General features: G+C 44.6%; 1 protein-coding gene across 5 annotated transcripts in view; it reads right to left on the reverse strand.

The window, feature by feature from the left end:
• The window catches only part of agrn (agrin), a 230,540-nt gene that overhangs the window by 12,103 nt on the left and 194,994 nt on the right, over positions 1 to 23,443 (reverse strand). For 3 of the 5 annotated variants that reach the window (XM_029249477.1, XM_018742003.2, XM_029249479.1), the window contains 15 exons: positions 22,875 to 23,270; positions 19,830 to 19,955; positions 17,921 to 18,048; positions 15,582 to 15,696; positions 13,898 to 14,017; positions 13,374 to 13,778; positions 12,435 to 12,627; positions 11,040 to 11,255; positions 10,197 to 10,426; positions 8,621 to 8,755; positions 4,678 to 4,774; positions 4,273 to 4,437; positions 3,865 to 3,976; positions 2,726 to 2,737; positions 1,127 to 1,243 (listed from right to left, as the gene is read on the reverse strand). In XM_029249477.1, the coding sequence (XP_029105310.1) occupies positions 1,127 to 1,243; positions 2,726 to 2,737; positions 3,865 to 3,976; positions 4,273 to 4,437; positions 4,678 to 4,774; positions 8,621 to 8,755; positions 10,197 to 10,426; positions 11,040 to 11,255; positions 12,435 to 12,627; positions 13,374 to 13,778; positions 13,898 to 14,017; positions 15,582 to 15,696; positions 17,921 to 18,048; positions 19,830 to 19,955; positions 22,875 to 23,270 (2,567 nt within the window). The remainder of the gene's footprint in view (positions 1 to 1,126; positions 1,244 to 2,725; positions 2,738 to 3,864; positions 3,977 to 4,272; positions 4,438 to 4,677; positions 4,775 to 8,620; positions 8,756 to 10,196; positions 10,427 to 11,039; positions 11,256 to 12,434; positions 12,628 to 13,373; positions 13,779 to 13,897; positions 14,018 to 15,581; positions 15,697 to 17,920; positions 18,049 to 19,829; positions 19,956 to 22,874; positions 23,271 to 23,443) is intronic. The other 2 variants (XM_018742004.2, XM_018742007.2) reach the window with 1 other exon arrangement.

Raw genomic sequence — 23,443 nt, forward strand, 5'->3', positions numbered from 1 at the left:
AGCATTGTTTCGGGACCTTTCAGTGAGAGAGGGGCAATGTCACCACCTGCCACTTTGGCGGCAATTTAAACATTGTGAGCATGATCTCCAGACCTCAGTTCTGAATACAAAAATGGAGAACCATTCAAATGTCAAAAATTAAAACTTACACTCAAAAGCATGTTATTGTCATATTCTATAAGAGACCTATGCTACAGAAAACTGCTAGTTGAGCCATTTCTTAAAGGTTATAAAAAATGAGCAGCACAGTATCGAATCACTTGTTCACACCTTTTTACACTCAGTCACCTGGAACAGCCATCTCCACCTACAGTGCTAGCTCAGTTTGGATGCTATCAGATATTTAGAGCACTGGTATATATTTCGCCATGCAATTTGTCCATTGTCACTATAGTTGGATGTTTTCTACTGGGTCTTTCAGTCTTAGAATATGGAATATCGAGCTGTCATATGGAACAGGGAACTGGAAAAAGGAATACAGAATTGAAATGGAGAAGTTTTGCGTCAAACACCAGAGCTGGATGGAACTCAGATACAGTTGTGATGATCAAGAACACAGACTATACTTGATTTCCACCGTTATTTACGTTTATTTATTTAGCAGAGGCTTTTCTCCAAAGCAACTTTCAATAAACTCTATGTAGTGTTACCAGCCCACACACCTTATTCACCAAGGTGACTTACACTGCTAGATACACTACTTACAATGGGTCACTCATCCATACAGCAGTGGAACACACTCTCTCTGTGTGAACCTGAAGAGCATGTCTTTGGAGTGTGGGAGGAAACGAGAACATCCAAAGACTTACACTGCTAGATACACTACTTACAATGAGTCACTCATCCATACATCAGTGGAACACACACACTCTCTCTGTCCCTCACACACTATGGGTGAACCTGACCAGCATGTCTTTAGACTATGGGAGGAAACCAGAGCACCCAGAAGAAACCCATGGAGAGAACATGCAAACTTCACACAGACTGAGCAGGGATCAAACCCACATCTTGCCACCCCCATTATCCAGCTCTCCCGGTTGACTGAACAGTGGGACCTTGAACCTGTGCCACTGCTTCATGAAATCATGGCAGTTTGAAGTTTTGCTAAACCGAGAGCAGCACTTACCTTCTGGACGGCCCCCTTAAAGCCATCTTTCAAAGCAGCTGCCCGTGCCAACTTGCTGAAATCTGGAGCTCCTCCCACAAACAGAGTCTCCTTCAGGTTTAGAGATGAGTGACCATCCTGGAATGCAAACAGCATGGGAGTCACACCGACGCCATGGCAACACACCGACCCTCACTCTGCTTAAAAGTACCGTCACTAAGCACAGAACAAAGCAACAACAAGATGCTACGTTATTTGAATGTTGTCAATGGAACATGATAATGGGCAAGTTGTTTGAATTCTCTGCTTTAAGTACAGACACCCCTCAAAGACTGTCCTTCAACCCCTAAGTGAAAAGTTACATATGTCAGATTCCAGCACCCTTCACTATCGTATTCACAGTCAATACGGCTAAACCTGGTTCCCGTGCTACAGACGGTAATCTTTGTCCACCTTCATACATCCTTATCGTTTTCAATTTCATCTCCAAATCGATTGCTGTATGCTTGTGAGACGGTTCTTGTTTTCCTACAAGTGCACGTTTACCACCAGGCATTGCGAATAATGAAATGGCTAAAAAATATGGGAAAAAAGCACTCCACTTACGAGCTGGGATGCGTTCATGGCTCAAAACACACAGGAACTGGGAAGATGCAGCTTCCTGCCTTGTCCGGCTATGACCGACTTGCGCTTCACGTATTTCAGATGTTTTGCGTAAAGTAAAAGCGCTATCCGTAAATAAGGTGTATGCCGGGAATTTTTTACGTAAATCAGGATTAACGTAAGTCAAATTTACGTAAGTAGAGGGGTGTCTGTATAAACCTCATCTGTTTATGAGATTTATACACTGGACAGCCATGAAATGAGCATTCTCCAACCTGAGCAGAAATCCAGTTTTGCATGAGCAGGACTTTAGGAGGAGGCCCTGCTTATTAAGCATCTCAGTTCTTTGTTTTATGTAGGCCACAAATTGGCCTGAGGAAGAGCCAAGCTAATTGCTAGCAGAGGACGCAACTGCCAAACACACTGGTGGCTGCTGGCGTCACACTCTCCCCTTGTTTATCCACAAAGATGAGCATGCAGTGGACGTCGAGCTGTGCTATGCTAGGTGTTGTGTCCAGAACAGACATGAATGGCCAGCTGGAGAGGGCCTCTCATGCAGCCCAGAAGCCAATGCTGGCCTGTCAGGAGCCTGGAGCCAGTGCCACCTGGTCTAATGCAGCTGCAGAGTAGAGGAACCACCAGCAGGGGGCAAGGCCGTGCACGGGAGTGTGACAGTTGAGGAGGGGTGGAGCTGGGTAGTCAGGGATGTGCATGAAAACTCTGCATGGCTTTGAGTCTGTTGTCATGCATTGTTTTTTTCATAGGCGGCACTGGACCAAATAGAATTGAACTGCACTAGAGCCCCGGTGGCTGAAATTAATCCAAGTGAAAGCCACACAGAGTTCCTTCTTCTAAATGTGAAAGTGGGATGGCAGCTAGGAAACTACCCCTGCTTTATCATTTCCTTACGGTCTACATGTGATGTACGGAGATGGGTTTGGAATGAGGAGTGGACGTCTACTTGGGGATGATACTGAGGACACGAAGGGTAACGGCCTGTTGAGCTGTAGTCATTACCTTACGTGATTTCTGAAATCCAGACAGTGCACGAAAGAAAGAGGTTGGAAGGAAGAGAACAGAGGAGGAGAAGATGTCAGCTGTTTGCTGGTAAACAGTGCACAGAATAAAGATGATGCCATTTGGAGAAGAAGAAGCAGGACAATAAATGTGCAGACAATTCATTGGAGAACAAACAGCCAGTCACTCCAATCCAAAAATGAACTATGAGGGTCACAGAACCTTAACAATATCACGACTCCTTGGAACAAAGCTTCTGCGTCACACTCAAACGTTGTCCTTTTCTCCTTGTAAACGTGGCTGTTGGAATCAGGCCACGAAACATTCGACATGGGTCTTCACCAGTTTTACAGTCCCCTCCTCTCACTTTAATAGGATTTACTGCTTCTGTGGCTGGCATGAAACACAACCAGAACACGTAGGAGGAGAAATAAGTCTCCTTCTGTTAACAAGAGGACCTAAAATCTAATGCTCGGGTGTGTGCGTCCATAATGAAGATGTGCAATACACCTCTACAATGAAGAATTATATGGCAGAAAGTAACCGGACTGCCTGGCAGACTTGCAGACTGGTTCTCACTGGAAATTTCTGCGCTATACCCCTTACAGTCAGAATCAAGCCAGGACCGCTGTACCTATTTGGAAGTACAATAGCTTTCACCTTGCCCACTTGTCTACTTGAGTTCTGTGCATGGAGACTAGCAGGATTAAATCAAGCGAGTGCCAAGATTTCAAGCCGATGAGCTGCCAACGGCTGCTGCGTACAGAGCCTTGCTTCGGCGCTCCGATTAAAGCACTCAGAAGAGCTGAACCTTCCAAGAGCAATATAGATTGGGCGGAATCATATCTGAAGAGATTCAAGACAAGAAACTCTTTTCATGTTGCAGTGCAATATTTAATCCTCCAAAAATTGCTCCTCCACTGCAAGGCTGGATCAGTCTAACGCCTCCTTCAGTCTCTTGCTGCATGTAGGGTCACACGACAGCAAATGAAAGATAAAGCATCATGTTTAGGCCGAGTGGAGTGCAAAGGCTTTCTTGTGGACGACAGACATCTCACAGCCACCGAACCGCAGAGAAGAAGCCCCCTACTGCAGAGATCTCATCCCACACTTCCCACATCACCCATTAACCTTCCTACCGGTGCCTCCCCTTTGACCGTGTCCTTGTTGTTGACAGTGATATTCCCTTTGCGGTTGGTACGCACGAGGCTGACCGTATTCCACACATTCATCTTCACCTTTTCCTTGCTCCTGTAAACATCAGTGACATACACAGTCATCCACAACTGAGTATGGACAAGCCATAAACTCGCCATAGTGCAAAATGTGAACAAACTCACTATGATTAAAATGCACGTTTCAGAGCACATTCTCTCATAAGTGACATAGGTCTCACATTTATCTTTAACCTTCATTTTACTTGGATCCTCTTAGTGGTAGCTAACATACAGGTAGGCAATGATTTTGTCTGGTGACAGGGGAGACAAAGCAATGACAGTAGGACTATCTGAGTATCAGAAACCTTGTCCAGTAGTTGTAGCACCTACCTGATGACAGCAGGACCCCGGCCAAGATCATATCTAAACTCAAGAACACCATCATTCAGGGACAGAGAGATGAAGTCTCCTTTTCCATCAGTCTTCTGGCCATTGTAGAAGATCATGCCATTGGAGTCATTGGCCAAAAATACCACTGTTATGTTGACCTTTTCTCTGGAAGAAGGAAAGCCAAACACAATCTCCTCATACCTTGTTCATGGAATATCTGTGACCAATTACCTGTATGCAAAGAAAATATTTACCACCTAGACCTCTACTGACATAGTATGGTGCTGCAGAGTAAATATCTACCCCAAGATGTTTGTATATTACCTTTGTTGCCAATCAGCACACTATCTTGATTTGTACAAGTGTGTTTCACTCGATTTGTACATGAGGAGTTGTTTAACTTACTGCAGATCAATCCCATAATCTTGCAAGCCCTTCAGCTCTAAGTAGGAATTGCCACTGAAAAATGGGAGGAAGGCCTCTTTCTTGTCACCCTTGGATTCTGAGAAGAACAAGACACAAGTAAATGTGGAGACGCTTTTCTGCAGCCAGCTGTGTTTCATTCCTGATTTGACCCATCTCTGGTTCTGGGATTACATTACCAGGTGTTTTCCAAACAGCCCTTAAATGGCCCTCACACTGCCTATTCAATGAAGTGCTGGGTCCTAGCTCTTGAGTTGGCCATTAGACCGGATTAGGGGGACAGGGGGCAGAGACAAAACATTTATGTGAAACTGTAAAAGCTGTCAACAAGCACAAGAAGAGAAAACTATGCGCAATGGGGATGCAGGGGCTGAAGTGTGGCAAAGCAGGCACCAGCCCCCTGACCAACGGGTAAAATCAGGATAAATCAGAGGTTGTCTTTGCCCCATATAGCTTGTCTGGCTCAGCAGCCTTGGATTCACTTTGATTCACTAGGCAGCTAGGTGTAATAAGACTCCAGCTGATCTTAAGTCTCCTAACTCGTCCCTGGCCAAATTGGTTTGAGCATGAGTCCATTCACAAGAACATGGAGACTGCTGCCATTGTACAGCTTGGTAATGAAACTCAAAGTCTGACCAAACTTGGCCCTGCAGGACAAACTCTGAGCACTTTTATCAATAATCATAACTCACTTAAATTCCTGTTCTAATTATCAGTAATTATTAGTTGACTCCAAATTGCCAGAAAAGGTTAGAAAAAGTTTTAAATGATTTACCCATTTACTTATTTAATTTCTGGCTTTCAGGTATAATCATTTATTCATTTAGCCAACAATTTCTTCCAAAGCGACTTACAACGTTAAGATACTTGATTTTTTTTTTTATACGGCTGGGTCAAATTTACCAGAATAACTTAGGTAAGTACTTGAACAAAGGACCAAGTGGGATCCAAACCTAGGTGCTTTGAGTACAGCACAGCAGTTCTAACCACTATGCCCTCTGCTGTACAAATCCACTTAGCCTAAGGTCTCCCTTGATTGATCTGGGCACTGCTGATTTTCTGCATCCCTTAGCACGGACTCTGTGCTTGTTTTCTCTCTGGAAATGGGAACTCTCCCACACATTAGCACTCCACACAGGTAATGTTGAGTATCTTGCAGTTGCTTCTACCATTTCTCTTCTGGCTTAATGAATCATTCTTTTTATAGCTCTCGCTTCCGGAACCATCTGTGAGAATTTAAATGAGGTGCGAAAGAAATATGGCGGGTGCAAAGTGCGAGCGAGAACTTCAAACGGGGTCTCAAATGAGTGCATTATTTGTGGGTGGGAGAAAGCAGCCCACCAGTAGGCAGCAATGTCAGAAACGATGCAAACAGCGGCACAGCCCAGTCCCCGCAGTTTTACTTCACAGCCCCCGGAGCATTTAAAATGTTTTATGGCCCCCTGCTCAGCATAGATACACACAATCATGATGGAGATAAAAGGGAACAACGATGCGAAAACACATCGCTAAAACAGCAGAATCATACACACACACACACACACACACACAGAGTCTGAAACTGCTTGTCCCGGGCAGGGTCGCGGTGAACTGGAACTTAGCCCGGCGACACAGAGCACAAGGCTGGAGGGGGAGGGGACACCAGTCTGTCACAAGATACTCCAAGCAGAACTCAAACTCCAGATATACAGGTGGGTAGTTTTACTGGAGCCATTCAGGTTAAGTACCTCGCTCAAGGGTGCGACTGCCAGAGGAGGGAATTAAACCTGCAACCTTTGGGTCCAAAGGCAGTAGCTCTAATCACTATACTACCAGCTGTCCCCCAGTTAATATTTCTAATGGGGGAAAAAAACTGTTTCTGGTTGTATTTTTATACATGACAATATAAACATACTATATAGTATTTGTGACAAAAATGATTATTTCCAGCTTGTCTTTTAATATGGCATTTTCACTGAAGCTTTATCAAAAAACCCTTGTCTAATGGAATGTCAAAGAAGAATTTTAAAAGTTTGGCTCAAAAAGGTCTATGACAAAAGGGGGCATGGTGGTGCAGCGGGTTTGGCCGAGTCCTGCTGTCATGGCTGGTCTGGGGTTCAAGTCCCGCTTGCGGTGCCTTGCAACAGGCTGGTGTCCCATCCAGGGTGTGTCCCCTCCCTTCCAGCCTTGCGCCCTGTGTTGCTGGGTTAGGCTCCGGTTCACCGCAACCCCGCTTAGGACCAGCAGTTTCAGTCAATGTGTGTGTTTATAATGAAACAAAAGAGAGTCCATAAGATCCCTGCTTGTCTTTCAATCTGCAAAGCATGTAGAGACTCAATTTTTTACTCTAGATTATCTTCATTTTATGACAACACTAAGGCTGTATTTACAGTAGTGTAGGAGGATTCATGTTGGTAAAGTTGTTTAAGATTTTAAAAAACTGAGTTAACAGTAAAATTTTTCCAATTTTTTTCAGTTTAACTTTAAAAGGTAGTAATAAGGTGGGACCCAGGTTCCAATCACATCTCCATCTGTAACATTTTGATCAAAGTAACTACATTGAATTGACAGTGAAAATGACCCTGCTTTACAAATGGGTAAATCAGTGTAGGTAGCGTAAGACTGTAAATTGCTTCTGAAAAAACTGTCAGATAAATGAGTTGACAGTAATAATAGTGTTGAATCAGCTGTTTCAGCTGTGACTTGTATGTGCCTGAAACAAGGATTATGATCAATTGACATTATGCCTGTAATGGGAGGTATAAAGTATATAGCTGTTGTTATGGAAGAAGCATGACTAAAGGATATAAGCCAGATACCAAGAAACAGCCCGTTGTATTTGAGACTCCAAATGTACTGTATATCACTGATACAAACATTGTACAGCCATTGTACAAAATAAAAAGGGCAGCAAGGTGACACGGCGGGTGCACATGCATGGTAAAAGAGGATGTACGTTTAATCCCTGGTTAATCTGTGTGGAGTTTGCATGTTCTCCCTGTGTCTGCATGGGTTTTCTCACACAGTCCAAAGACATGCTGCTGAGGTGGATTGGTGACTTTAAAAATCACGGTAACTCTCGTAATCTGTTGTGTTTACTGTGTCTCTTGACTGCATCGAGGCTATACCATCTAGGTTTGTATAAGTACAATCTGTGATCGAGGCTATGCCATCTAGGTTTGTCTAAGTACACACTATGATCGAGGCTATACCATCTAGGTTTGTATAAGTACACACTATGACCGAGGCTATAACATCTAGGTTTGTATAAGTACGCTCTGTGATCGAGGCTATAACATCTAGGTTTGTATAAATACACTCTGTGATCGAGGCTATACCGTCTAGGTTTGTATAAGTACACTGTGATCGAGGCTATACTATCTAGGTTTGTATAAGTACACACTATGATCGAGACTATAACATCTAGGTTTGTAGAAGTACACACTATGACCGAGGCTATAACATCTAGGTTTGTATAAATACGCTCTGTGATCGAGGCTATACCGTCTAGGTTTGTATAAGTACACTGTGATCGAGGCTATACTATCTAGGTTTGTATAAGTACACACTATGATCGAGACTATAACATCTAGGTTTGTAGAAGTACACACTATGACCGAGGCTATAACATCTAGGTTTGTATAAGTACGCTCTATGACATTCGCACAATGACGAAATCGCCTAACGATGCATTTCTCAGAACGTATCCCCATCGTTAAGCGACACATGTCTGTATTATGGAAATAAAATGACTACGTAACATTTGAAATTGCTGTTGTCCTGAACAACAAGCCTGTTGTATGAAAACTGCTATATTTTTTAAGTTGTTATCATGGTGCTTTGTTATAAAAGGTCTGAGCATATACTCTTTCTCTGCCTGTTTCACATTAGTGTCACTAGCCTCGGTCATGAGGTATGTTAACCAAACAGTTCTGCTTTGTCCTACCTTTCTCACAGTGGGTCCCCTCACGTCCCATTGGACATTCACATTTGTACCCCCCCATTGGCTGCACTTGGCATCGGGAAGATGGATGACACTTGTTCGGGTCACATGGATTGTGGGCATCGGCACAAGTTGGACCTGCAACCGTTCCAGAAGTTGAAAGAAAACCAACGCACACACACACACAGAATTACGTTTGGCAAAGCTGAACTCATCCTCCTCTAAAGTAAAAAAATCCAAGGCTTACAGAAGTATTTTTTTTCAGATGAAGAGTAGGAAAAGGGCTTACTGTTATGTAAGATACTTACTGGCAAGATATTAAGTTACTGTTAGATCCAAACGTTCAAAACATAATTCTATGCCCGGGAGCCAGCCTGTGATACAAATGACCAAATGTGAAGTTTGCTGTGTGCTTGTGATTAGTCTTGTTCTAACCTCAACCAGTTGCACCAGAGAGAAGTAAAACTTACCTTATTAGGCGTTTGCCATTGTTAAATAAGTTAGCTAATCAGTGTGATTCCATGATGACCTCAGCTAAAGACTAACATAAGGCAAAGCTGAGTATAGTGTACATACAGTATGGTGGCACCTACCCTTATTCTGCAATATTCCAAAAGTTCTCCTCTAGAGCTAGTGAACATCCACAGAGATCCTAGTCCCATTCCATCAAGGATGGCTACTAAGGCATTTGAATTTTCTTAATTAAACCTCTTCTTGTTTCACAAGTTGTTTTCATTTCTGTCATCATACCATAAATGCTTAAAACATTAAATGTAAGAGTGTCAAAATGGTTTCTCTATATTGTAGATTCATTCCTTATAAAATTAGGATAATTCACTTAATTAAATCACCCTGCTAATCACGTTATTATTGTGTGGGGGTTCAATTGTCATTATTTGCCAAAAAAAATTACTCTTAAAAAAATTTGTTCCTGGACTAAAAATATGCCTCCAGAAGTTAAACGTATAGTTGATTTTATAATGAAAAATGTGTGTATAATAAACTAAAGAAAAATATCTAGACTAACACTACTGAGGGTTAAAATCATGCCAGTTGTGCCTCACATGCTCAAAACTGATACCAGCTGTTGTACAGAATAAAGTATCTGTTGAGGATGTAAAATAACTCAGTAACAATCAAAAATATGCTTGTGCAGAACAATAAGCACTGTGTATGAAAAAACACAACATATTTTAATATAGGTCCCAGAAGGGACCAATCAGCACTGGCCTACAGTTACCACAGAATGCCCAGGAAGGGTGGGCAACCACTGATATTTGGACACTCAGAGGTTTATTTCCCTCACCTTCTTCACACTGGGTGTTTTTTTTGTTTTCCTCTCCTCAATTTCCAGTACAAACATTACACAAAAAAGACAACAACTCGGGCAACGACCTCATCTATATATACTCTTGTAACTCGTGCAGTACTCTTCATCCTGCCTTACCATGGTCTGATTCTGGTGTCAGCGCACCTCGGATTTAAAAGCCGATAACTGAAATTCCTCCAATATATGAAATGTAAGCTGTGGTATATGGACTGATGCCCAAAACATGGGGATATGGGTGCAGGGCCCCACCTGAGAACTGTCCGGCACACTTGCAGTGAAACATCTCGGCCTCCTTGACCTGACAGGTAGCTCCATTGCGGCAGGGGTTGGGCACACAGGGGTTGTTTCCACACTCTCCCACATTGGACCCGTAAAGCACGTGGCCGGCCTTCTCCTGCAGGTTGTACACCATGTTGTTGACGTCGAGGGTGCGCACACAGCCCACGAAGCCCGAGGACACAGACGTCCTCTCCTTCACGCTGAAGGGTTAGCAAGAACTCACAGTGAGTGATGATACAGCAATTATTACACATTTGTCCACAGAACTTCTTGTGCTTATTCTCAAATACACCTTCATCTCCATCATTAAGGTATCAGGCCACTTCAGAGTACTGAAAATTAAGTAATACCTTGACTATAATTTTACTATTATTTTACTTCACTACATCTTTCCAGCAACTATATCCTCAAACATGTGTTCTTAAAGTAGATCCTTAAATTTCTTAAACGGTCTTGAATGTCAACCCATTTTGTCTGAAGGAGTCTGAAAATAAATTAATCGTTGCAGTCCATGCAAAGCAGTAGAAAAACCCAGTGTACTATTTTTGAGAAAACTCATTTATAACGGAATTTCTATCACATAAGAAAAAAAAAAAACTGATATAGTGTTAAGAAATAAATGTAATAGGAAAAAATAAATAAAATAAACATGTCAGTGAAGATAACCAATGAAAGACAACACGGCCCACCCCACCACCGCTCGTATACAACTATTTGCAGGCAATGCCCTATAAATCGAATGCCAGGCGCTAATGGGATAACCGTCTTTCCTGTTGGCAATAATGATGACTACGATGATATAAAGAGCCTCACTCCTGCAGCAGGTCCTCCGGCACACCCCCAATGAAGAGGTCCGTATCCAGGTTCAGGCCGTCGGTGCCGGGAGGGCTCTCGCCTTCCACCTGTGGCTCGCCATCCACTCTAAGGATGGCATTGCGCCGGTTTCGGGTGACCACCAGCTGGTGCCAGCGGCCCGGCTTCACTCGCACCCTGCTCATTACAGAGCCTGTGCCAGAGCCTGTGTTAAACCTGGACACACAAACATAGCACATACCATTACAGAGAAAGCACGAGGTACAGTGATGTAAGAACTGGCTCTGTGATCAGAAGACCCAGGAGAAGCAGGGCTGCAAAATGCTTGGGGTAGCTGGTAGCATATGGGTTAGAACTGTTGCCTTTGGTCCCATAGGTTCAAACCCCATCTCCAGCTGTCTTATTTGTATCCTTCAGCAGGGTACTTACTCTGAAGTGCCTTGGTGTATCATGGGCAAATAATTATGTCGCTTTGGAAAAAAGCAAGAGCTAAACAAATAAATATATAATAGAAATGTATAAGTAAAGGTATATATCTGTGAAAATGCATTCTTAAATTCAATTAAATTCTTAAATTCAGTTGGTGACTAAATTGTCTATGTGTATGGGTGTGTGTTACAGTATTCAGGTGACTGTAGGTAGCATACTGTAGCGTATGTAACGCTGTAAGTAGCCCTGGATGAAAAGGTGTTCGTTAAACATAAATAAGTATTCACTGTAAGTCACTTTGGAGAGGCAGCTAAATTAAAACATATAAATTGGGAATGAGGTAATAATACTAATAAGCAACTCATATTTTTAAGTGCACCATAAATAACAGCCTGCCATTCAATTTAGCTTCGGAGCAGGAAGTAGCGTAGTGGTTACAGCTGCTGCGTTCCACTCAAAGGACCCAGGTTCAAATCTCACCTACTGCTGCAGTACATTTGATCAACGGACGAACCCCGAAGTGATATAGTAAAAATCACCCTGCTGTATAAATGGTTAAATCAGTATATGTAGCTTAATGCTATAAGTCACTTTGGAGAAAAGTGTCAGATAAATGGATAAAATAATAACAAGGTGAAAGTCATTAATCTCAACAATTGAATAAATCACAGAAATTACAACCAGCTTTGGTTACAGATATGGCTGCGGTGTCTTGTGCCAGCACATCAGCAGTATTTGCAGTCACAAGTGGGGTGACTTCCATGAAACCAAGAGCTGGAGTAATGGTTCCAGTGAATGGATCAGCTGTAGATATGCTCAGGAAAGTGGTGTCCTACATACTGTAAGTGCTCTAGGTATACTTTTGACCACAACCAAGGCGTCTTGCAAGAATACATCAGTTGCACTCACACCCATGGTGGACGTGCAGCCCACAGCCCTGACCCAGCAGTTCCATCTCTCACCCACCTGAGCTGCACCTGTCCAGCCACCAGCGCCAGCGACAGGAAGTCCTTTTTTCCGTTCTGCCCGTTGAAGAGCAGCAGCCCACTCATCTCGGAGGGACGGAACTCCATGGCGATGCGTACCGTGTGATATGCCTTCATGGTGGAGAAGGCCAAGTAGGACTTTCCTCCAAAGGCGGGGATAAAATACTTGATCACTGTGGGTGAGGAAGGCACAGAATGTGAATGATTACCACTTATTGGATATTGTGTATGTGCAGGTCAGGGGCGTGGCAGCGCAGCGGGCTTGGCCAGGTCCTGCTTTCTGCTGGGTCTGGGGTTAAAGTCTTGCTTGGGGTGCCTTGTGACAGACTGGCATCCTGTCCTGGGTGTGTCCCCCCCCCTCCAGCCTCATACCCTGCTCTGCCAGGTTAGGCTCCGGCTCACCGCAACCCTGCTTGGGACAAGTGGTTTCAGCCTGTGTGTGTGTGTGTGTGTGTGTGTGTGTGTGTGTGTGTGTGTGTGTGTGTGTGTGTGTGTGTGTGCAGAACGTGAGGCAGAGCCAAAGCTGGAGTGGTGCCAGCAGCATCTACACGAAGAGTGGCTTCGCGCCTGCTGTGTTTACGCACGCTACCTCCCACACACTTCACAGCTTGTCATCGCCAACTCTCCTGCTTGTTGCGTCAGCAGGTTCTCCTCTCAAGTAGTGTCTCCAGTGCTTCTTTTAATGACTACCCTGATTAAAGTGCGAGGGTTTCTGACAAGGCATGAGCCCACCCCAGACTGGCTTGGCCTGGCTTTCCAGAGTAACTGCTGTCAATTACCATGGTGATGATGTGCAGGACACTTTTCATGAGTGGGTACATGGAGTATGAAACACACGTCTTAGTGTATTATAGCATTTCTGTTGCAACTCTACTAACGCTAACCTGCCCCGGGCTGGGCATGGACACTGGCAGCCCACCTTTCTCACAGACTGTGCCTCCTTTCCCAGCAGGACAAATGCAGGTGAAGTCTTCACCATCGTCTTCGCAGGTGCCGCCATGGAGGCAGGGGTGCGACTCACATGGATGAATTAATTTGGACTTTGGCAGCTGCTTGGGCCTATGAGGTTTGGTGATGGCAGGGGGCGGGGCTGTGGAAGTAGTGGTCATGGTGGGGGCGTGGGGTGTGGTCACCGGGGACGGCGTGGTGGTCCTGCGGCTGGGATAATGTTGCCGGGTGGTAACAGTGGGCTGGCGTGTGGTCCAGGGTACTGTGGATGTAATTGCAGGTGTGGTAATTGATGTTATGGGTGTGGTCATGGAGGCTATGGGTGTGGTCACTGTGGTAGTTGTGGTGGTGGTAAAGAATGGAAGAGTGGAGAGCCCTGAGGAAGAAAGAACACACACATACATACACACACGTTGGTCAAGTAGTACAGCAAAGCCCACTGAATGAAGAATGATCTACAGATCTGTTCTGCTAACATCTGCTGTGTGAATTTACCATAATTGTTGAAATGGATGTTCTCTTCCACTGGCTTCTTCACCATGATGGAGGTCTCCTTGGTCTTCTTGAGCTGTTTCAGCAGAGCTCCCTGCACGTCCTCCACTGAGAACCTAGTGTCTGCGGACATGGGGTAGGGTGAGCACAGGGTCCATCTGCCTCGTAGTTTTTACCATGGCCTGTTACCCATGGCCGCTGCAAGCCCGTTGCTCAGGCCTCCATAATGGGCTGGCCTCACGTCCTGTGCTGTGCACGCCTCCTGTATTCGCCCACACAGTAACTGACAAACACACACAGACAAACGCTAGGCCTGGGGACTTGTTGGGAACATATCCAGCCTTCCCTGGGCAATGCTGCCTGGGGGGTGGAGAAGTGGGAGGGGATCATGACCAATTTGGGGGGCCCAGATGGCCTGGTTACCAGCCATTAGGACTCTTGCTGTGGCAGTGGGGGTGAGATGCTGAGTAGAGCCAATTAAAGAGGCCGTTTGGTGTGCTGGAAAGCGGCGCTCAGATGATCTTTACAGCCCACAGTGGAGAAGCACCAGGCTCACTATTGTCTCTTTCTGGCACTTCTGCTGACCTCCACAGCAGGCAAACCAATCATATTATAGTAAAGACTTCCAAAGAACACCAGCGAAGCACATAAAACATTAACAAAGTAATACACACACACACACACACACACACATTTTCAGAACCGCTTGTCCCATACGGGGTCACGGGGAACCGGAGCCTAACCCGGCAACTCAGGGCGTAAGGCTGGAGGGGGAGGGGACACACCTAGGACGGGACACCAGTCCGCCGCAAGGCACCCCAAGCGGGACTCGAACCGCAGCCCCACCGGAGAGCAGGACTGCGGTCCAACCCACTGCGCCACTGCGCCCCCACACTAACAAAGTAATAAGCGTATTAAATCCAACAAACACCTCTTTAAAAGTAAACACACTACACTATGAATAAAACACAACGGCGTATGATACAAAACATGTATTTAAAATATGTACAGGTTCTATTTAGCTTATGAGCAACTGCACTTAACGACATTCATCCCATGAACCTTATGTCATTTTCGAGTCCAAATGTTTGGCTGTATTGTTTAACAACGACTGCTCCATCCGCTGTATAATTGTTTCGGTCTCAGTCAGTGTTTGCGTGTTCAGCAACAACTGCATTTTGTTTACAAAACTTTACATTTGTGATTCCCTTCAGGTTCCTTTTTATTTAAAAAGGCTAGCAAGCAAAAAGGTGAGTGTTCTTATGGTGCCTAAAATAAGCAAAAGACAATTGTTTTAAAAATGAAAATACAGTATCATCAGTCTATAGTAAAAGCAGAGCATGAAAATATAATACTTTAATGTACTTGTACAATACTATTCTATATTACTACTTTTTTAGCGTTAATAATGTGTGAAATTAGTGAAAAAAAAATATAAGGCCCTATTATACAACATAGCATTCATGCATGTTAGTTGTGTGTATATCTGTATTGCTCCGATGATATAAGGGGATTTTTTGAATTAATGACAGTCATCTCACGACAGGGTCATTGGAGCGGAACCCCATCGTGAGCCGAGGGCCACCTGTATATAATCCTGCTTAATTTTGGTTGGCAAGTTTTAAGGTGACTGTCAAAAGAGCTCTGAACTGGATACCAGATCATGGCAGATGGCAGAATATCTTACCAGGGTCAAAATGTGCTTCCACAAAAACGAGGATGGAGTTACTGGGAGCCAGATTTCGCACACGAACACTCTTGAAGTCTTTCTGGACATCTGATTTTCGAAACAACTCGTTCAGCTGAGGAAGTAAAAAGGAAAAAAAAAAAAAAAAAAAAACATGCATTATGAATTAGTATATAAAAACATCAGCAACATGTTTGTGTCCCAAGTGGCCTGATGCTGATCTACTGCATATTTATGGGAAACTGGGTGAAAACTTCTTAGCTCTCGTGAGCCGTTCACGTCCTTCTCAATGTCCTGCTCCAGCTACGGGGCAGCTTTTCGCTTAACTCACAATAAAGATGCAGACATAACGACCATGTTTCCGTGCCACATTTTCTGGAAAAAAACAGGTGAAAGTGTCACGTGCTCAGGACTGCGGCCCATCAGCCTGTCTAATGAACGCAGTTACTCCAACTGAGATGCCCACCGTTCCCTCATCCCCCTCACTGCCGCCTGGCACAACTGCTTCGCATGTGCCAGGAAAGTTAAAAAAAAGAAAGAAGATACAACCCACCGACGATAATGGGCTTTGGTCTCCTAGGCTTCCTACTGGCTGGTGTGTGAAGTTCACCAGCACCCCCATGGGGGCTGCACCAGACAGAAAACACAATTGCGCTGTCTGAGCACAGTCCAAGAGGAAGCTCAACTCCAGCGGGGAGTGCTGACCCAGAAACAGCTGCCATTTCTTCAGGTGATGTTCACACTCTAAACGGATGGTGGGTGGTAGTGGGGGGGGTGCAGTTTGAAGAGGAAGGGATTTCACAGTGCTATCAACTCATGCAGTTGACCAGGCAACTGCCTGAGGGAGCTATGAGGTGTCCGCTGCTGGTCCCGGAGGGAATTGATACTGCTTGCGCAGCTGCTCACGTGCTCAACATCTGAGATTGCAATGATGAATTGGAGCGGCCCTGATTTATCATGATGAAAATCACCAGGACGTAGTGACGTTCCCCTCTTTCACATGTCCATTAGTTGTCTCTAACCCTAACCTCTAACCAAAACACTAAGCTCTAAACTTTAACACCAATCATAACCCCTACTCCTAACCTTAACCATTAACAATCACCATAACCCCTAACCCTAATCACTAACCATTAGTCTTTTTAGTCCATATTCAGGGCCTCATGCTCTAATTATGTAATTCCATGAACTGTGAAAATTCTAAATTAACTTCTGCTGTAGATAAGGAGACGTGTTCAAATACACATTTGCAGCAAAAGCTAGACCATGGGAACAGTTATCCTCTTAGGATGGTGATCAGGGCTGCAGTTCCAAGCAGCAATTTGTGTAGAAGTGAGCCAATGGTAGAAGCTGGGTTCACACAGCAACCTGCAGTGTGTGGCCGCCTGGTTCTCTCTTCATAACCGCTAGCAGTGATCATCGCAGCTGATGGGTAGCACTTGCAAACTCCAAAAGCCCAGATCCCTGAGGTCGTCCTTCTACTGTAGCCTCTATTTGCTCCATTAAAGTCTAATTGCATTGCTAAAATAAAGAAATTTATGAACTGATTTAACAAAGTCGTTTATGCAAGTTAAATTTTCCATGTAAACATCTGCTGAGCAACTAAGTAATGGAATATAATGTTATGCAAACTAACACAGTATTAGTACAGTCTTCTAGTTTTATAGCTCTTAGGAAGAGACACCCTCTTGGGAAATGAAGCATACTTTACCAGCTGAGACCCAGCCAGTGACATAATGGGTTAAATGGTGAAGTGGAGGATAAATTACTACAGTGGGGGGAAAATAATAAAGGGAGGAATAAATGAATACAGTGGGGGGATTCACTTTAATGCAGTGGACCATAAACTAAAGTGGGGCGATAAAATGGTAAAGTAAGGATAAAACAAAAGTGGGGATAATATGGTAAGGCAATAATAAAATATAAAGTGGTGGGATAAAAGAGTAAACTGACTAAAATAAAAAAGTGTGGGGGTAAATTAGTAAAGTGGAGAAAATATAGTAAAGTAGTGATAAAATAACAGAGTACAGGGATAAAACGTCAAAGGGGGCATTACAAAAAAGTGGGTGTATAAAATAGTAAAGTGGGGACAAAATAATAGTGTGGGTTAAAAAATTAAGTAGAAGATAAAATAGTAAAGTAGACAAGAAGTAAAATGAAGAAAAATATTGCATAGTGGATAGAGTCAGTGACTGGCTGGCACTCATCCTAATACAACTGACATTAACTGACTCATCTCCCTAAGGTCTTGCCTTGGACTTGAACCAATAACCTTGTAGTCACGAAGCAGTCTTTGGTTCAGAGTCATCATTTGGCTAAGACGTAGCAGAGACACATACAGCACTCTCAATGCTCCTGGCCGTCTCCCCGAACAGCTCAGACTTGGGGTCCTCCATCTCCGGGGTATAGAACAGCTCCTGTCCTTCCACTTGCTCGAGGTGAAGGGAGCCACTGTATTTCATGGTAGCTGTAAGGCAGGTGAGAACGGGGGGTTGAGATCCGCACACACGCAGACAAGTGACGCCTGGATGGGGCTGGGTTAGTGACAGGTGGCAGGGGTGGTGTTAGTGTGGCTCGCAAGGGGACGAGGGGTGGGGCACACAGATTGTGGGCGAGCGTGACGTGCCGGGGTGGAGTGATGGACTAGAGGTTACCAGGTCACGACTTCCGATCATCCGAAAGGGTTGCTGTAGGAGAAGGGACTAAGCAGAGACACACCGTTAGACAGCACAGAAACACACGTGCACACACACACACGTGCACACACACACACACGCACACACACACACAGATTCATTAACACTGATGGAGGGGCGCTCCTGCACGCTGTTACTCACCCGTTGCTTTCCAAAGTGACCACCACACCCATTTGCATGTAAGCCCTTTCCCACATAATTGCCACAGTGTGTTGCTAGCACTGCTGGACACACTCACATCGCCGGATGCCACCGCCATTAAGGACCAGCCTTAAAAGAAGAGCCACAGCGGCGCTTCTAGAAAGAGAGGGGGAGGTGCCGGGTGTCCTGTGGCTTGTAATCAGCCGAGCAAATTGCCCGAATCAATCACGCCGTCCCGCTCGGAGCTGGCTCGGCACTCACGTGATTATCACAAAAGATAGCTGTAATTGTCCCCCCTGTCACAGGAAGTCATGACTGACAGACGCTGGATGTAATTGCCTGATAAGACCCCTGTCCCTCCTCCTGCGTCCGACACGCGGCCGCATTTAAAATCCGATACCTTCAGACGAAGCGGGGGCTGGCGCGGAACATTTCCATGTGAAAAGCCGCAGAAGAAGGGAAGATCAAATTGTGAATCTGAGGAGAAGATAAATAGTGGGAGTCTAGAAATAGCAGCAGAGGGACGTGACGGGGAGCAGAGCGACGGATGGACATTGGCGAGAATGGCTTTAGAGCTCATATCCTGCAGATCACTGCAGACCACACCCTGCTTGGGAGATGACCGAGTCTAACGGAAAAAAGAGGTGAGGTTCAGTGTTTTCCCATGAGCACTTGGGGCATGGCATCACTGTCTTTCTGCCAACAATGAAAGCTCCCTGACAACAGTATGATGGCGAAGATCTTAATGTTCCTATTTAGGGAAAGGGAAGAAAGATCACCATCTGTCCATGGGGCTGACACTGTTTGCTACATCTGAGTCACTGATGTGCTGGCAGCAGGTGGCGTGGTGGTTAGAGATGTCACCTTGCACTGGAAGCACCCAGTTTTAAACCAAACCCCTGCTGTAGTACCTTTCAGCAAGATACCTTATAATTTAAAAAGTAACCGGCTATATAAACAGGTAGATCAGTAACTTTGAAAAAAAGCACTGGCTGATTAAGTAAATGTAAATAACCTCCCGACTGCCCGCGCCCTCCAAAAGAACACCCTCAAGGTACTATGTAAACGTGGTACAGGTACAGCAAAGAGGGAAATGACAGGTTGAAGATGAGTAGAACCCCGGGAGACAGAGGGACAGACAGACGGACAAAAGGAACACAAACACTCTATAAAACACTGCCATCTAGACTCTTAAATGAAGGTGAGGACACAGGAAAAACAAAAATGTGTGTTTTTGGTAGAATTAAGGTGTGCGGCAAGACAAATGCATTGCTTCACTGCTACGGACAATTTGGGTGTTATAAGAGAAACGTGTTTGTTGGCAGGACGAATGGAGTGTGCTCACTGCCAGGGCAAAAAAGGGTGTCCTCACTGGCAGGTCAAACGGGAGAAGTTCTAGAATAGCACTCACGGGGACAGTTGGGCCCTTCGGAGCTGCTGGCCGCAGTGCGTCCGTCGGGACAGCATCCATACGGCGAGTTGTCGCAAGAGGAGCGCTCCTCCACAGGTGGTGGCAAGGTGGGTGCCACCGTGGGCTCTGAGCACAGGAAGAAAGAGAGGCGTCACACACGTCATTACACAAGCCAATAGTGGCTCATCGACCATCTCAAAGAGACTCATGAGACTGACGCAGCTCTTATACTTAGCGTGGTTACTTTGTTTACAGTGACGACGAATGAGGGCGGTTGTTGTGAAGAGCTAGGCTAATGCCGTGTGTGCCAGAGCCGGAATAAACACCATTTGGATGGCATATCCTTGAGCCTATGGGAGCTAATGTACTGTAAAACAGCTGTGATGCAGGCACTTTAGCACATGGCCGCGACTGCTTTTCAGCACTGGTTTGTCTCTTAGAAATGTCAGCCAGGGGAAATGGGGTGGAACGCAACGGGGAGAAAGAGATCTCCTACAAAGCATCGCACTCCTCAGTGGATTCTATCTCAACAGGCAGAGCTCGCACAGCTCCCTGCTTAAGAGTGTCACAACATCCTGAGTGCAACGCACCAGGCTGCAAGAGCTCCACATGTTAATAAACAAAATAAACAAATAATAATAATTAACTCAACGGGCGTTTGCATATTCTTCATTCTAAAGCAAACATGATCTAGCACAGTTCTGATGAAGGTGACGGACACGCATTTCCACATTAGTCTTAAATATAATAGCAAATTATAGCTAGTAGCTAATGGAGACATTTACGAGTTGTGTTCTTTTGACTGTGAGCCTGTGGATCATCAGTCTATTTACATTTAGATGCATACATAGTATTTAAATGCTCACATCATAGCTGGAGGTCTAGGACATTTCTGTTAAAGCTTTAATTCCTCCAAAATGTAGATTTATGTGCAGTGCAGAGTAAGAATGATAAAAGTATAAAAAATGTGCTAGAATAAAACAGTCATTAACGTGTGCTGCTTAAGGACTTTTTGAACACGTTGGTAGATGGGTGAGGGAGGGAAGAGAGATTACTGGGGCAGATTGGAGGTGGGCTGGGTGGCACCTACTGGCTTGTGGTCCTGAATCTACAAGCTGCCGCCAAAAAAAATAATAGGCACGCTGGCAGGCTACGACATGGCGTATGTGTGTGTGCTTGTGTGTTTGTGCAGTGAATGCCATTCCTCAAACACACACTGCCTGCTGCCCTCCTTGCACCACAATCCGTGCCAGGTGGTTCTGGGGGGGCAACAACAACAGGAGAATAATTTTGTAGGATGGCAGCATGCCTTGGCGCACACTGATTCATACGCTCGGCCTGTTGCGGTGAGCTCTCGGCTGACACCAGGGGTTGGAATGCGAGGGAAAGATCAAAGAGAGGATGGATATCAGTAGGGGCTTTTCAATTCAAAGTGCTGTTTTTGTTTACAGTCCCTCAGTAGCCCACGGTGCTCAATATCACTCTTGGACCTGACCGGGCAATTCTGTCCATAGCCAAGTCATAAAACGAACACTAAACACGTTAAACAAGATGGCACCCGTGACTTACTTCCTGCCTAAGCTGAATACATCTACATTCAGTCTCAACAAAATGGCAGCAGGTCCAGCATATACAAACCATTTGGGCCAAATAACCAGCAGCTCCTCTTATTCAAACCATAAATCCTGTGACTTTTCCCTTGGGGGTTTTCTGCTAACTGCTATAATGTGACTGAATGCATCTGTCTACAGAGATTCTCTTCACTGGATTTCCAGGAATAATGAATATTTAAAAAAGTGTAGTGACATCATCTACAGTGCTGCCTTTCCTAGTATTTGTCCCCTTTCCAATGTCCTCTTTTTTGCAAGTTTCTCACATTAAATTTTATCGGATCTTTCAATCAATGCTAGCAGAATATAAATGAAGTCTGAGAGAGGAAAATTGACATGATTTTATGTCATTTTCTTGGTGTGGAAAATGATGAAATGTGTAATCATGGATGTGGAAAGAAATCAGTTTCTCCACAGTCAATAACTATGTCACCTTTAGCTGAAATGACTGCAACTAAACATTTCCTGTAGTTGCTCACCAGGGTGTCACATCAGTGCGAAAGAATTGTGGCCCAGAGCTGCTTTAGCTCAGTAAAGTTTACAGGTATTTGAGCATGAAAATCTCTTTTCAGATCTTGCCACAACATCTAAAAATGGATTACAGTAATACCTCGTCCTACGTCGTTAATTGGTTCCAAGGGCGCGACTTAAGTCGAAAAACGACGAAAAACGAAATAACCCCTAAAAACCGATTTAGACCCCCAATAAACCCCTAATAAGCATTCCCCTTAAGTGTATACACTACAATTAATGTAAAGTAAAAAAAAAAACAAAAAAACTTTCTTCGTAGCCATGGGGGCAAATATTAAAGTCACAAATGCAATGCAAACGAGACACTGTGAATAGCACAAACACAATCACAAGTTTGAATTGACTGGCGGCAAACAACGACACCACGCGGCGGAACTCGACGTTATCGGCGCGGAACGGCAGGTAAATAAGACAATTTTCTTTTATTTTTCAGCTTTTAATTGATTTTATAGATTACAATATATTATTATACGTATATGTTTTAACATTTATTTTTATTTGATTTTACACTTTTTTGTTTTTAAGTGATTTTTAAGTTTTTAACAATTTTTAATATTTTCGACTGACCGACGTAAAGTCGCGTCAGCCGACTGAAGACGAATTGTGTTTTTCCATAGATATTTAACAAAAAACCGACATAAAGTCGAACTCGATGCAACACGAAACGACGTAGGGTGAGGTATTACTGTACAATATTGGAACTGTCAAAAAGACCCGACTAAATTTAATGTTACAAAAATGCAAAAATTAAGAAAATTGGGATTCACATTTCATTAAACTAAAGATTTTTAATAACAAAACGATGAAATAATGTTAATATTACATGCTATGCTCAGTGTGTCAACAAAGTTAATGCCTTATCTAGCCACTGAAAGCTGGGAAATGTAGTGAAAAATCCCTTTACCAACTGACTCGTCCCCACTTGTCTCCAGGATACCACTTGCTTCCTCTTCGTCGTCTCCACTGGGTTCTCCACTACCCGAGTCCTCGTAGGGGGCTGGTGAGTTAGTGTGACTGGGGCCTGGGGGTGTGGTGTGAGGCAGCTGCTGATGGACTGTGGGGGGAAGTGTAGGAATGGGCAGGGTGCCAGGTCCATCCACAGCACCATCCGGGGGAACACCTTCCACATAAGGTGGGGTTCCCTCAGACTCTGTGGGCTCTTCCTCGTCGAAGCCGGGCGTAGTGATGTGGCGAGGTGACGGCTTCGTGGTCTTGACGTGGGCGGTGGAAGGGGTGACATGGGGTAGAGTTGCGGGGGAAGGCGTGTTTCTGACAGCTGGCCCAAGGTGCAAGATGGTGTCTGGAGGAAGCAGGAATGAATGATGGGTAAGCACAGGTAGAAATGACCCTAAAGCCCTGTCTCTCTTACTCTGTTTACAGCAGGGTCAGCCACTTAAGTGTTTACCACCTGCAGAGACTGGACTTCTGACCTAAAAGCTGCTGCTTTAAATCCCAAGAGCAGCTGTGCTATTG

Source organism: Scleropages formosus, chromosome 25 (assembly GCF_900964775.1).
Source record: "Scleropages formosus chromosome 25, fSclFor1.1, whole genome shotgun sequence".
In the NCBI taxonomy this organism is placed as follows: Eukaryota; Metazoa; Chordata; class Actinopteri; order Osteoglossiformes; family Osteoglossidae; genus Scleropages; species Scleropages formosus.